The 16,260-nt window shown below is 38.0% G+C and overlaps 1 protein-coding gene across 1 annotated transcript; it reads right to left on the reverse strand.

The window, feature by feature from the left end:
• Positions 1 to 6,730: 6,730 nt before the first annotated feature.
• LOC126501724 (olfactory receptor 2W1) lies at positions 6,731 to 7,684 on the reverse strand. Its single transcript, XM_050142553.1, has one exon. The coding sequence runs from the start codon at positions 7,682 to 7,684 to the stop codon at positions 6,731 to 6,733; it is 954 nt and encodes a 317-aa protein (XP_049998510.1).
• Positions 7,685 to 16,260: the final 8,576 nt, after the last annotated feature.

A 16,260-nucleotide genomic window follows, 5' to 3' on the forward strand; every position in this document is an offset into this window, starting at 1 on the left:
CAGTGGCAACTGTTGAATGGAACTAGTTTGAGCCTAGGAGACTAGGTGTGTGTGATATTAATGGCAGAGCTGGAGAAATGGAGCCCTTTGGAGATGCGAAAATGGCGAGTCTTCTGCCCGATGCTGAACTTTATGCTTTGGGACTCTGGTTTTGCTTTGATTTGGATATACTATGCCCTGGTTTTTATCTCTTGGAACAAGAAAGTATTTAACTTGTTATTTTGATTTTACAGAAGCCCACAGTTAGACTACACTGGACTGTTAGAGAAATTTTTTGGGTTTTTAGATAGACTTTGGAATTGGAGAGACATTGAACTTTGAAAGAGGCTTTGGATATTTTTTTTTTTTTAAGGTATTGAACTTTTAAAGTGTTTGGATTTTTAAAGACTTTGAAAGTTGGACTGTTTTATATGGTTATATTGATATTAATGAGACATTGGGGATAAGCAGTCAGGGAACAGTCATTGTCTCTGCTAAAGTACCCTAATGTGTGATAAAATACCATGACCAAAAGCAACTGGGAGGTGAAAGTGTTTATTTCACATTTACTTCTAGTTAATAGTCCGTCAGTAAGGAAACACAGGGCAGGAACCTGGAGGGAGGGATTGAAGCAGAGGCTATGGAGGAACACTGCTTACTAGTTCATTCATCTATGCCTGGCTTATTTTGTTTTCTTTTGCCACCTTGGACCACCTGCACGGAGGGGGTGGGTGGGTGGGGGCGGTGGAGGGGTGATACCATCCTTAGTCAGCAGTCACCTTTCCCATGAATGGTTAATGACTTGCTTTCAGGCAGATTTTTTTTTAAAATAAGCATTTTTTAAAAATGTTTATTATGTATACAATATTCTTTCTGCATGTATGCCTGCAGGCCGGAAGAGGGCACCAGGCCGGAAGAGGGCACCAGGCCGGAAGAGGGCACCAGACCTCTTTACAGATGGTTGTGAGCCACCATGTGGTTGCTGGGAATTGAACTCAGGACCTTTGGAAGAGCAGGCAATACTCTTAACCGCTGAGCCATCTCTCCAGCCCCTTTCAGGCAGATCTTAAGTAGCTATTTTCTCAGTTAAGAGTTCCTCTTCCCAAATGACTATACTTTGTGTCAAGATGACATAAAACTAGCCACCACAACTGACCCCCTTATCTCCTTGACACATGAACATACCACCTACTAATCCATCACCTTTTCTTTCTTTGTAATCCCCAAGATCTCATATTCATACCAACACCACAAGATAAAACACTCCAATGTTTTATTAAAGTCTCACAGTCTTTAAAATCCAAATGTTTAATGTGTTCAGTCTCTTTAAAATATTCAGTCTCTCTAAATATTCTAACATCTTTCCTAAATTTAAGTCTTTCTAAATCTCAAAACTACCTTTAAAAAATCTGCAAAATCTTTCTAAACTATTCAAGGTCTGTGGACCATGGTAAAATAAAAAAAAGTTACATTTTGTTACTTGAAGAAGGAAGAGTCAGGGCACAGTCACAATCTGAAAAATCAAAAGCAAACTCTGTGTGTAAATAACCTAGTGTCCAATATCTCAGATGAACTCATGATCTCCTAGCCTCCAAAGGGCTTGGGCAGTCACAGCCCCCTCTCTCTGCTGTGCACAGCACACACAGGTCATCCTGGAGGTTCAGGATGCTTCCATTCCACAGCTGCTGCTATTCGTCTCAGTACTGGCATCTGCAAAATGCTGGCATCTCTATTGAAACTGTGCCGCACTTCACCAAAACTCCCTCTTGGCCTCTCTGGTCACGTTTACTTAAAACTATTTGTTTTAGTTTAGGGTTACTATTGCTATAATGAAACACCATGACTTAAGCAACTTGGGGATGAAGTTTTTTTTTCCCCCTTGTTTATACTAACAGCTCCACATAACAAATAATTATCAGAAGGAGTGAAGGCAGGAACTCAAGCAGGGCAAGAAGCTGGAGGCAGGAGCTGATGCAGAGGTCATAGGGGGATGCTGCTTACTGGTTTGCTTCTCACGGCTTGCTCAACCTGCTTTCTTATAGAACACAGGTCTGCCAGACCAGGAGGACAATGGCTGGGCCCTACCATATTGATCACTAATTAGAAAATGCCTTACAGATGAATCTTATAGAAGCATTTTCTCAATTGAGGCTCCTTCCCCTCTGATGACTCTAGCTTGTGTCTACTTCAGTTCCTGCCTCCAGGTTCTTGTGTTCATTTCCACTGATGATGAACTTCGATGTTGAAGGGTAGCTAAAGGAAACTTTTTCTCTCCAATTTGCTTTTATCATGATGTTCAATCACATCAACAGAAACCCTAATATAAAATGGATGAGTTTTTAGAGTCATCCAAACTAGTGAAATTAAACCAAGAAGAGATAACAAATTAAATAGATCTGTAACTAATGCGGAGATTGAAACAAGAATAAAGATCATTTTGAGGTCTGGAGAGATGGCTCAGTGGTTAAGAGCATTGCCTGCTCTTCCAAAGGTCCTGAGTTCAATTCCCAGCAACCACATGGTGGTTCACAACCATCTGAATAAGGTCTGGTGCCCTCTTCTGGCCTGCAGACATACACCCAGATAGACTATTGTATACATAACAAATCAATCAATAAATATTTTTTTAAAAAAGATCCTTTTGACTACAAAAAAGGTTATGCCCAGAAAGATTTGCCACAGAAGTCTACCAGACTTTAAAGGAAGATCTACTGCCAACCTTTCCTAAATTTAAAAAAGGAAAAGAAAAAGAAACAAGAGTAATACCAAACTCCTTCAATGAAGTATTTCTCTTATAACAAGACCAAGTAAAATGAAAACAACAGCAAAAGAAGAAAGCTAAGAGCCAATATTATGGATGAATATAGGTTCAAATTTCTCAATAAAATACTTGTAAGTGGAATATAAACATAAATAGAAAAAAGATTACCCACTATAACTACATTGGCTTTATAGTGGAAATGCATGTATGGTTTAACATGCTCAAGTCAATAAATGTGATAAATCACACAGTGGACTTAAAAACAGAGATCACATGATCACCTCAATAGAGGAGAAAAAAAACCCTCTTTGACAAAATCTAATATATCTTCATGATAAAAGTTCTTGGGTGTGTAGGTCTGGAGGTAATATACCTCAACACGATAAAGGCTATATATGGCAAACCCACAGCCAATACTATAGGAAATGGAGAAACACTTGAAGTCATAACATTAAAATCAGGAATGTTCCCCACTCCTGGAGCAATTAGGGAAGAGAAGAACATTGAAGAGATAATAATAGGAAAATAAGAAGCAAAACTCTTTATTTGCTGGTGAGAAAACCACAAAGGGCATCTTGATCATGGTGGATAACATTTTGATATATGCTCATATTTGATTTTCAAATATTTTACTGAAGATTTTTGATTCTGTGTTCACCATGGATATTAGACTGTACTTTCCTTCCCTTCCTTCCTTTTTTTTCTTATGTTTCAGCTGGTTTTGATACAGCCAAAGCAATCCCGAGTAAAAAGAACAATATGAGGTATTACCACGACAGAATGTAAGATATATTGCAGATCTAAAGTAAAAACCAGTATAGTACAGGCTCAAAAACAGACTCATAGACATCAGGAACAAAATAGATCACATAAGTACATGTAACTATATCCATCTGATGTTTGCCAAAGATACCCGAAACATACATTGGAGAAAATACAGACTCTTACGGAAATGGTGCTAAGAAAACTAGTTGTTCACATGTAGAAGATGCGATGTATCTATTATTTTGCACAAAAACTAATTTCGTGTTGTTTTGATATCATGAGTGAAGCTTCACTGTCATTTCTGGGACAAACAACCTCACAGGGGTTTTCCTGGTTCTCTGGCTCTAAGTCTTTCTACCCCATCTTCCATGCTATTCCCTGAGCCTTAGTTGAAGAATTAGTTCTCAATTGGAGCTGGACACTCCACACTTACTTGTTCTCTGTGTTTTGATCATTATTGATTGATGATCTCTCTCTTTTTTTTTTTGTTGTTGTTGCAAAGTGCCTTTGAGGAAACCTACAGTTTTCTGTGGGACGATATTTAAAAGTACGGTGCCAAGTCTTTGCATAGCCCAAGGGAGAGACTTGACTGTAGTAACTGTGGCACCATAGAAACTCAGTATGTTTATTGTACACAGTTGAACAAAGAGATGAGATTATTGTTAACAACTGAAAAAAGAGGCAGGGTTTATACATGCAGATAAGCAAGGAAGCAGGTTATTATTTACAGTTGAACAAGGAGATAGGATTAGTTAATTCCAGAAGGAGATGCCACTGTAGGAGAGCAGTCTTCAGATCATAAATATCCAGGAAGTGGGAGAGAAAGCTATAGTAGACATATTCTGCACACATTATCAGCATCTATACATGGACCTCTGATAAAGGCTTTTTCATCACTGTGAGCCTCATCTTAAGGGAGAAGGCTTTGCTATTTTCCCATGGGTTGAAGCTTTGGAGTCCTTGACATGACTGTAGCCATGTCACAACATACACCCATTCAAGACTTCACACACTCAGGGCTTTCCCTGCTTCCTACAGTATAATACCAAAAGACATGCTAACATAGAAGGGAAAAGTATCATGGGGCCCCACTCCTAAACAAAGAGCTACAGAAAGCAAGGAATATTGGGAGCAGGAGAAATATTCCTTCCCAAAGATGAGCCATGCAATTAGCTATCCAATAGCAAATGATCAGCCCTGAACTTAAAAGTAACTCTAGACAAAGGAAGTTGTACTTTGATATTTAGGGACGTGTGTGCATGTGACAATAACAACCAAAAAAAAAAAAAAGACAATGGTTTCCAAAGGGATCATGGGGGAGGAGTTCAAAGAAAGATAAGGGGAAAATGGTGTAATTATATCTTAACTAAGTAAGTAAGTAAATAAATAAATAAGAGGAGCAGGAAAAGGAAGAAGAGGAAGACGAAAAAGAGCGCCTAACTCCAAATTGATCAAAGACCATAATGTGAGACCTGGACCACTGAAACTATTGGAAAAACAAACATATGCAGCACCCTGCATAACTTAGGTATAGGAAAGGACTTTCTGAATAAAACTCCATTTACCTAGAAATTAAGGTCAGTAATTGAAAAGTAGATCTCATAAAACATGTCCTGACATCTTTAGATTTCATCAAGGTAATCTGTGAAATCCATCTTGGTCTATTGAAATTATCTATATATTGTTTTTTTTTCTTCTGAGACAGGGTTTCTCTGTGTAGCTACGGCTTTCCTGGAACACACTCTATAAAATCAGGCTGGTCTTTAACTCAGAGATTCACCTGCATATGCCTCCCAAGTGCTGTGATTACAAGGGTGTGCCACCACTGCCTTGCTGATTTATTGAAATTATCAAAAAGAGATCTTTTGGAGGAGATAAGATAATAGAAAATATTAAAGTTAAATTAAATATTATGTTTCATAAAAGCTAAATTTCATGACATATAGAAATAAAAGTTCATTTAACTTATGAAATTTCATTACCTGCAAATACTACAATACCTCTTAAAAGTTTTACAAATTCCATGGCATGTATCAAAGTATTAACTGGTATCAAATTCATCATATTCCCTTTCCATTAAAGTTGAGATAACCAAGGAATATATTTTCTTGAGAATGAATGAGAAATAAGCAAGATTGTGTTGTCACTTTTAAATTTATTTTGTTATTGGTGTTTTGCCTGAATAGATGGCAGTGTGCCACATGTGTGCTTGGTGCCCTTAGGGGACAGAAGAGAGTGTCAGATACCCTGGAATTAGGGGTAGAGACAGTTGTGAGCTGCCACATTGCTGCTGGGTATCAAACTCTGGTCCTCTGGAAGAACAAGTGCTCTTAAACTGAGGCATTCCCCCAACCCTGTGTTGACCACTGTTAAAACACATTCATCTGTGCACTTTTATTCTTTTATCTCAGAGAAAATAGTAGGCAGTTGCAAAAATGTTAGTACTAACATCTGAATAAGAGTAAATAAGTCACTCTTTAGGTGGCATTTTCGATGATTGCTGTCATAATATCGCATTATCTGAGCTAAATATAAACAAATGTTTGGATAATGTCAAAAAGAGTCAATATACAAAGTTATTTACAGGTCCAATGGGAATATAGTGCAGTTGGTAGAGTGCTTACCTAACATGTATGAAGCCTTAGGTTCAATCCAGAGTACCACACAGACTGGGTGTGGTGACACACACCTATAATACCAGCATTTGAGAGGCTGAGGCAGGAAGGACAAGAAGCTCATGGTCATTCTTAGCTACATAAGTCATTCAAGATCGTCTTGGTTTCATGAAAACCTGTCTCAAAAATAGACAGACAAACAAGTGAACACTTCAAATAATTTGTATATGATTATTTAATTAAAACATACAATGGACATAGAATCATTTGGGTCATTTTGGAATATAGGAGCATTAATACAAAAATACAGAATGAGACAAAACAGTTTCCATGGGACTGCGAAATAAGTTAAAGTTTACACTTAGAGCCTATTTGTGTTACATTTTAGCAAACAGAGATTCTTAAGGACAGGTATTCCCTGAGAATATGCCAGTGGTTAGAAATCAAAAGATCTGCTTGCTGATGCTCAAGTTGTTTGCATCCATCCAAGTTCTGTACGAAAGAATGACTTCAACCATTGATCTCTATAAGCAAAGATCATTATTTATTCAACCCTAAATGAGATAAATTACTTCATTGCTTTGTCCTCTCTAATACGTTTCCATGACTCCTAGTTTCTCCTTACTTCTGCGAATCTGTGGTAAAACCTCATGAGTTTCTTCAGTGCATCTTTCATGTCTCTGTTCCTTAGGGTGTAAATGAGGGGGTTGAGGCTTGGGGTGATGATGGTGTAAAAGAGGGTGAGGAACTTGCCCTGGTCCTTGGAGGCCCTGTTACCTGGTTGTAAGTACATGTAGATAATAGTTCCATAGAATATAGAGACCACAGTGAGATGAGATCCACAGGTATTCATTGCTTTTTTTTGGCCTGCCTTTGACTTCATGCTGAGCACAGTTTTGGCTATGTAGCCATAGGAAATAAGAATAAGGATGAGGGGCATAAGGACAATAACAATGCCTAGGGCAAAAACAGACATTTCAACTTTTGTGGTGTCTACACAAGCTATCTTGACCATGGCTGGCAACTCACACAAGAAATGATCCAGAAGGTTGTGTCCACAGCGAGGCAAATTCAAGGTGAGTGTGCATAATACTACAGAGTTGGCCAAACTAATACTCCAGACAATGACGATCATCTTGACACACAGTCGTGGATTCATGATTACAAAATAGTGCAATGGCTTGCAGATAGCTGTGAAACGATCATAGGACATGACAGCCAAGAGAAGACACTCAATAGAGCCTAGCCACATGTACACATAGAGCTGAATCACACAACCCACAGAGCTGATGGTCTTATCAGGTCCCCACAGGTTAACCAGCATCTGGGGGACAATGCTGGTTGTGAAGCACAAATCCAGGAAAGATAAATTCCTGAGGAAAAAGTACATTGGTGTGTGGAGATGGGGATCCAGGAGGGATGCAAGAATGATAGCTGTGTTACCCACCAACGTAATAATGTAGAAGAAGGTGACAACTCCAGAAAGGATCATTTCCAGTTGAGGGTGGTCAGAGAAGCCAAGCAGGATAAAAACATGAAGGGCACTGTAATTTCTTGGGTCCATAGCCTTTCAGTGTTTATATTCTACAGTGTAGGAAGAGTAGGAGAGGGAGGTAGAGGGGAGGTAGTGGGTAGGCTGACAAGGAGAACAAGAAACAGTTTATCAGTGTAGACAATGAAAGTCAGTTGTAGAATACTAAATTAAGTGCAGACAACAGTTAGGCTAACAATTGAAGGAATTAATGGATAAGTGTTGCCTACTATAGTCAGCTTATCTTGTTCCTGTTGAGGATTGTTCGATGGCAAATGAGTTTAATATTTGATTTTTCTTTTTGTCTAGATGGCCTTGAAGTGTTGACTCTTATCTCAGGGTCTGAATTCTTCACACACAAATTTGGAAGTTTGGAGAAGAGAGAGTTGAAAAATAACATAACTCTTTGGTATCGTATGACAGTTGTTAAAGTGTAGGGAAGATACTCTTTTACCTGCTCAGTGAAGTCATGTGTAAGTTTAGCTAGTTTGTCAATGTAAGATTAAAAGTAAAAGTATTCCTTAATCTTCCTTCTTCCATTCGAAGAACGCTTTGGTCCTCCTGTTTATTCTTAAGTAATCTAGAAGTTTTTCCAGGCCCCCTTTTTCTTTTTATATATTCAGCCTCTCTTCTACCTAAATCTGATATATTTGAATATATAAATATATATTATATTTCTCACTTTAAAATATTTCAGCCACTGTCATCACATTCTAAATCATTGTAGCATCATGTCTTGATTCTTGTTTTACACCTTTACACAACTCTAAAGCTCACCAAGGTCTTGTCACCCATGTGCTTAACAATGCATCAACTGATTTTAGAAGTACTCTCATTTTGGAATACTTCTCTGATACACCTGTGTTCTTTACTACCCATATAAGTCTCAGCACGCCTACCTTATATTCCAATTTTCACATTCACTGTTGGTTTTCTCTTTTTTCAAACATTTTAAAGGTCATTTCTCTCTAAAACCCTAACTCCTCTTCTTCTCTGGTTGCTCATCTTTGTTTTGAGACAACCTGTTAGTGTTTAGCATACTTAATAGGCACATGGTCAAAAACATTCACACATTTTTTTCTCTTCTACTGATTATGTATGCCCAACTCCTACAGGGAGCCAATATAACATGTAGCTAAAGAAATTGTGCTTAAGAGTTTGAATTCCAGAGGAAAGACATTGATTGGGTGACACAGCAAATTGCACAAAATCCTACCTTGGGACAAGCCAAGAAAAGTGATCGCTGTTGTTTAAAGAAAGGTTTCGTTCCTGCAAGGTTCTGTACCCACCGTGTTCTGAAGGTCGTGAGGCTGAAGCTTCTGTTGCTTCAGTTGAGCATGGATTATTTTCTCGGCTTCACATGTACTTCATGATCCTGTGATCAGTGACTTCTACAGCCCTCTTGTCAGTTTGAATTTGTAGAATGATTGCATAAACCTCAAAATGGAAGATAGAAACAAATTATTCTGTGAGTAACAAGCTCTAACCATCCATTTCTGTGCTCTTTAGTCTGGTGTGTTAAATCTACTTTGTTATATATTTACACACATCCCCTGCCCTATAGGTCTTGTGGCATTCACTTGTAGGATGGAGAAACTGCTTCAGGAAGAGCTGCACTATGATCACAGTTCTTTTAAAGATATTATTCTTGCAGCCCAATTGTATGCAGAACTTGTAACACAGTTTTAACACTAAGCTGTAAAACTCTAAGGGGGCTGCTCACCTTTAGACAATGGTTCAAAGAGCAGAATTCTCTGTTTGCCACTATTTCTTCTCTCCTAAGCACAGTAAGGCTAATTTTCACTCTTAAAAATAAATCTTTCATTTATGTAACAACTCTCCCAATTGTTTACTATGTGATACCAGAAAAGGTAAGAAAACTGCTGAGTACAGTTTTTCATAAAGAATTGGGAACAATAGAAATACCTATTGTAGGGGCTAAAGATCAAATAGGGGAAAAATTGCAAGTGGCTTAGAACAGCTCTGGAGACAGCATTTGTCAGTAATCTTTTCTACCTGAATTGGTATAAATGTACATAATCAGGTAAAACTTGGGTTAAGACTATTAGAAATTCTCTGAAACACTGGTCTTAAAACTTTAAGAAAGAAAATATGATCTCTGTGGTTCTCTTTTGTATCTAATATATCTACTACACACTCAATGTATTTTCTAATGATTGTAACAAATAAGAATACACTATGAAAACAGTAGAAAAATAACATACCACTATTGCTTTTCAATTAAAACTTAGGCTTATATTTTGTGACATTATTTTAAGTGAAGTGATAATAAGAAGTAATTGATGAGAAAATTATTTGTATATATAACACTTATTCAGTTTGCTGAAAATCATAACGTTTGTCTGTACTCCAAGAACTCAGCACAATTCAATAGTATTTCAACATAGATTTTCTTCAATACCCATGAGCATCAAAGAACTGCCGACATGTATGTCAAGTGAGTGACTGACCAACATGTATTGTCAAATGTTACATAGATAACTTACCATCTGAAGAAAAATATAACAAGGGCTGCACGCTACTGTACCATGTTGACTCAAGAGTGATATTTGACAGTGCATATCACACTTCCAATAGGGATGCATAGATGAGGCAGAAATCAGCTTCTAAAGGTGATGGATAACATTGCAACAAAGGTTGTGGTGATGACTTCCTGGGCATTTTCATGCCATTCAACACATAATGTATAAAATATTTTGTTAAAAAGAATCCCAGCTAGATATAAAACTGTTGTTTCTATGTAGATCCTTGTGTGCCCCTCGGCACAGATGTAATACAAATGCTCTGTGTTTCTTAGCTGTGATCTTTCATATAGTTTCATGAGGATTATGAGAATATTTACTTCAAATTGTGGCCCTGATTCAAAAGTATGCACATTCACTTAACTAACTGGCTATAGTGCTTGAAACGTTATTTTGAGAGTCATTTCAAGATTTTTTTTGGCAACAGTTTCTCACAGTTAACTGAGCCTGAATTCTGCTATTGATCAACCTGCACAGGAAGAACAATGATTATCTGAGACGTGTTACACCCCAAAATGTCCAAGCAGAGGAACAAATGGTCTGTGAACACTGATTTTGACTGGAACACTTGTCAGAAATAAGAAAATTCTTTTAAAATTGAAGGCAATTTCATGCCGTTAATTCGTTAATAAAGGTCACTTTCACTACAACTCAGAGCTTAATTTAGGAAAGAATAAAAATCCTTCCTCCCTGTAAGATATACAAAAAGCCCCCATCAAACAACTTTTAATATTCCATATCAGGAGATGTACAAATGGGTTAAAAAGATTCTGAATCTTTGTCTAACTCCATTTTTCAAGAACAAAATATATCAGTTCCTCATTTTAATTTAATCTACATTACTTGTTTACACTTCTGCTGTGTCAAAATGTATGAAATAAAAATAAAACACATAATAATGAATAAATTCATTTTCTCCTGTATAACATAGACAAGGGAACAAAATTTTTATGCAAAGATTTAACGTATCTTAGACTTCTGGGCAGAAGCTCGAAGAGTCCCCTGTGACAATTTAAGCTCTTTTCTTTTACTTCTCACATGTTTTGGGCAATGAAGGAAAACTATTTTCCAGGGATAATATTAAGCTTGGCCTCCCTGTACTCGAGAAGCCCCCGTCCCCGATGTCTTACCTCTCCCTTGCTGGGTCCAGGATGCTGAACGCAGGACTGCTGTAGTGTTCTCTCTGTAGGGCTGCGCTGTCTTACCATCTCCAGGTAGCATCTCTGTGAGGAAGCTCTTCCTCATGGGGTTGCTTCAGAGCCTCTGCACAGGCGACTCCAGCCCACGGTTGCAGCTGTCACGGGCTCGCTCTGCTTCCTTCCCCTCTAGATGAACATGGACACATGCCTGGATTGTAGAGAAATGTGAAAACCAACCACAAAATCTGGCACAAATGCTGAGCAAAATCCACCAGTATGGTCTGAAAGCTGAGAAACCAGCCTTCCGTTGACTTCCCTGAGGGGCTGTGGACACACCAGACAGTGAAACACTGGCACAGTCACCTTGATGTTTCCTTAAGACAGCACTAAGAGGTGAAAACTTGCACAGCATGCAGGGAAGCTGAAGGACAGAGGAGTAAGCAATGTGTATTTTTTCTTGGCTATTAATGCATTACAAATAAAATGTGTTCTCTTCATGTATATTTTATAAACTAAGGCTATGGCCACAAAACCCACTGTAGAAAAACAGCACTCATAGATGATAGTGTAATAAATTTGCTTTGAGCGGATTATTTTAAACAAGCTACTACATTTCCAGTTTAATCTGTATCTCCTTCTTTCATGACTCAGTAGTTGCTTCAGATACCCAAGTTGAGAACAGTTGGCCCTGAAAGGGAAGATGTGTGCTCCAAAGCCCCAAGCAGTAAGCTCAGTTTCGTTGTATTTATATTTGTTCAGTTGTCTTGGTGATCATGAGGCGTGATTAAATATGTCAGTGCCCATTACTATTCATGTTGGTGTCTCACAGGACACTTATTTAAACACAAGTTCCTGGAAATGTAAGTACTCTAAAGATTTTCATGAGTTAGTTTGTAATTATTAGCTGCCTTAACTTCCTTGAGTTATAATTCCATGTCACCAAGAATTACTTTAAAATGACACAAATTAATTGCTACACAATAATGATCACATGTGAATGGCTTCTTGTCACTGATTAAGAAAATAACTCACATGATTTTTCTCTGCACGGAACTGGTCATTTTACAATGTGGTGCTTAGATGGATTAAATTGTGTTGCAAGAGTTTTGGGCTTGAAGTCTTTGTGGTTCCCATGATCAGTTTTATGAGCCAGAGACAATTGCCTAACTCGCTGTGCCTTTTCTCAATATCTTGATTGTAAAAGGACATACCTTAAAGTTTTGTTATAAGGATTTAATAAGTTTATGATATATAATAATGCACTGATGATTGGCAATAGTAGCCATTCAAATAAGTCATGTTTTATGATTTCAATGCTTTGAGGTATCTTTAGATGCAATAATGTTTACTTTTTTATCAGTTTGTAGAAAGTTGATACTAATATTTTTTGAAACACTTAGGTAATCTTTTTTTCACTTTAACCCTTTTCTTTATGGTTTCATTTATATTTCCTCATGTATTCTTTATTCTCATTTGTTAGATTCTTTGCTTTTTACTTACTTATTTTCTAATATTTTATTGTTTAAAACAATTTTTAAATACAATATATTTTGATTATAGTCTTCCCTTCCCTCAAGTTTTTTTCAGGTCCTCCCATCCTGTTTATCCACACAACTTTACATTCTTTCTCAAAAAAAAAAAAAAAAACCCAAAAACCCAATACAATGAGAAAGTGCCTGAAACCTTGTAAACAAATACAACATCACCCTAAAGAGAACAAACTATCTAGCAAACAACTATCACAACAAAACCTACAAACTGTAACCAAATAAAAGTACACACATACAAACTTCAGCGTCTACTATTTGTTGGCCAAGTACTTCTGAGCATGAGATCTGCTCTGGGGTGACTGATGTACTCAGTGTCCCCTATTAGACAAAACTGATTTTTCCTCAGTCAGCAGTTATAAAAGACAGTACCATTGTTAACCTTTGCTCTAGTGACTAGGTTTATTATTGTTTTTCAAAAATAACAAAATGACTTATAAGAGGAAATAAAAACTGCCACATTGAAGATGGACAAATCAGACCATTAGAAGGAGAAGTGTCCAAGAGAAGGCACAAGAGTCAGAGCCCCACTCATTCACACACTCAGAAATTCCATAAAAACATCAAACTGGAAGCCATAATACCAGTCAAAAGATGTGTTGCTTTGGAGAAGTTTTACTTTTATTTCCACAGGAAATAAGAAGCTGTGAATTCATTCTGGGTTAGGAGAAATCAGTATTGATCAAGGAAGACCCCTGGAAAATCTCCAGTTGGAGCAGATGACCCAGATGATCCAATGTTTCAGAGGACCTGTGTTGGTGTCCTCTGAGTTCTACATTCAGAACAGCCTCAAGACTGCTGGCTGAGATGATTAAGCCTCACAGGATATTTCAGTAAGGACTTGATCATAATCCTAAATTTTCTGTAGGTCCCCATAAGATTATCAGCACCCCCAATCAGCAGAAAGTAGTCTAGAAAACCATACCCACATTTCCAAAAAAAAAAAAATAGATTATGGGTGTTTGTTTTTGTTTAGAGTGTTGGTTACTAGTTCTTATGGTTAATGATCAAGAAAAAAGCTAAACAGAGGAGATTGGATTCTGACTTTTCTTGTCTAGGATTGTTTATTCCCTGTGTTTTCTCCCATGTAGTTAAACTCTTTAGGTTGGAGTTTACCCTCTAGAACCTTCTCTAGGGCTTAAATTTTTTTTTTTTTGTTTTTTTTTCGAGACAGGGTTTCTCTGTGGCTTTGGAGCCTGTCCTGGAACTAGCTCTGTAGACCAGGCTGGTGTCGAACTCACAGAGATCCGCCAGCCTCTGCCTCCCGAGTGCTGGGATTAAAGGCGTGCGCCACCGTCGCCCGGCTTAAATTTGGTTTTATCATGTGTGATATTATTTTCTCATCTACAATGGTTTAAAATTTCACTTAGTACTCTGGAATGGCATCTGTGGTCTCTTAGAATCTGAAGAATATTTGTTCAGTCTCTTCAGGCTTTTAGAGTTTCCATTTAGAAGTCAGATGTAGGGGCTGGAGAGACGGCTCGGCAGTTAAGAGCACCGACTGCTCTTCCAGAGGACCCAAATTCAATTGCCAGCACCCACATGGCAACTCACATCTGTCTGTAACTCCAGTACCAGTAGACCTGACATCCATGGCAAAACACCAATGTTCAAAAATAAAATAAATTAAAAAAATACAAGTTGAATATAATTTTAATAGGCCCATCTTTATATCCCCCCTCCAGCTTTTAATATTTTCTTTATTCTGTACCTTTATTGTTTTGATTATTATTATGCTGAGGGAACTTTTTTCTGGTCCACTCTATTTGATGTTCTCTGTGCTTCCTATACTTTGATAGTCATCTCCTTCTTTAGGGGAGATGTGCTGGAGATCTGGGCAAGGGACTGGGTGATTGAACTTGAAGGAATAGATGGGGAGGTGAGTCTCTGCAGTTTGCCTACCAGCTCCCTTAAAGGACTGGCCTGAGGGTTCCCAGGGATCTGCCCATAGGTGTTAGGAAAATTTTCTTCTGTAATTTTGTAAAAATTACTTTTCTGTGCATTTGACTTGTGCTTCTTCTTCTTCTTCTTCTTCTTCTTCTTCTTCTTCTTCTTCTTCTTCTTCTTCTTCTTCTTCTTCTTCTTCTTCTTCTTCTTCTTCTTCCACTATTTCTATTATTCTTAGGTTTGATCTTTTCATGTTGTCCCCAAAATTTTTGGAAGTTTTATGTTAGGAGCCTTTTTGATTTAACATTTTCTTGACCAATGAATCTATTTTTTTTTCTACTGTGCCTTCAATGCCAGATGTTCTCTCTTCCGTCTCTTGTATTCTGTCGGTAAAGTTGGCCTCCACCAACTGTTCAGGAACCAGCTTGTTTCTTTTGAAGTTCCTAAATTTTCTTTTCCAGATTACTCTGTTTGAGTCTTCTTTATTGATTTCATTTCTATTTTTAAGTCATTTATGGTTTTATTCATTGTTTCTATTGAATGTTTTTGTGTCTTCATAGATTCCTTTAAGGGTTTTGTTTGTTTCTTCTTTAAAGAACGCTATCATATTCCTAAAGAATGTTTTAAGGTCTTTTATTTGTGCTTCAAATGTTGAACTATTCAGGGCATTCAAGGTAGGGTTGTTGGTTCCTAGTGAGCACATACTGTTCTTGCTGTTATTGTGTTTTTGCACTGGTGTCTAGGTATTTTGGATTGGGAAGATAGTAATTCTAGGTGCTGATATCTGGTGTTGTTTTTGTTGGGTAGGTATTTTGTTCCTTCGTTTCTGTTTCCTCTCTGGTTGTTAGGAGAGTGTGGTGGCTGTGTGTTGTCTGTAGGAAAATCCATTGGGGGTCTTGATAGGTTTGGCAACTGGGGGTACCAAGTAAAATGTGTTTCTGGGATCTGAGACTTAGGTGTGCTGATGGGCTAGAGGGCAGTGGCGGGGTTTCATAAGAAGGAGGAAAACTGGTTGTTTGGTTGTTCTACCAGGATCTGCTGTTCAGTCCTCTGGGAATGGGGAATGGGGAGTGAGGAGAAGTCACAGAAAGTCTGCCAGAGGTCTAGGTATTACACTGGGTCTCTTAGAACTGGACTTGGAGGAATGCAGGGAAGAGTGACGATCTGCAGTGAGTCTACCTGCTTCCCTGGCAGGAGTTGTCATTGGGTTCTTAGGGTGTCTCTGCTGGAGTTTGGGGCTGAGTAAAGAAAGAAGTTGGGGGAAGGTTAGGAGGAAAAGATCTGTGGGATCCATTATAGATGGAGCGGGGTTTGAGGCTGCAGCAGGTGCTCTGCTGCAGAGGTAGGGAATTGGAGACTGCGGGATTGGATTTGGAGAATAAAGTTGTAGGTGAGGATTTGAAGTTAACCTCTGTACTTTCTCCTTTAACGTTTATGCATTGAAAAGTGTTGATCCTGCTGGGCGGTGGTGGCACACACCTTTTTTTTTTTTT

This window comes from Alexandromys fortis, unplaced genomic scaffold (assembly GCF_014885135.2).
Source record: "Alexandromys fortis isolate MF-2015 unplaced genomic scaffold, M_Fortis_MF-2015_v1.1 scaffold_5, whole genome shotgun sequence".
Taxonomy (NCBI): Eukaryota; Metazoa; Chordata; class Mammalia; order Rodentia; family Cricetidae; genus Alexandromys; species Alexandromys fortis.

Coding starts and splice junctions, on each gene's coding strand:
- LOC126501724 (XM_050142553.1), bottom strand. CDS start 7,684: ATGGACCCAAGAAATTACAGTGCCCTTCATGTTTTTATCCTGCTTGGC.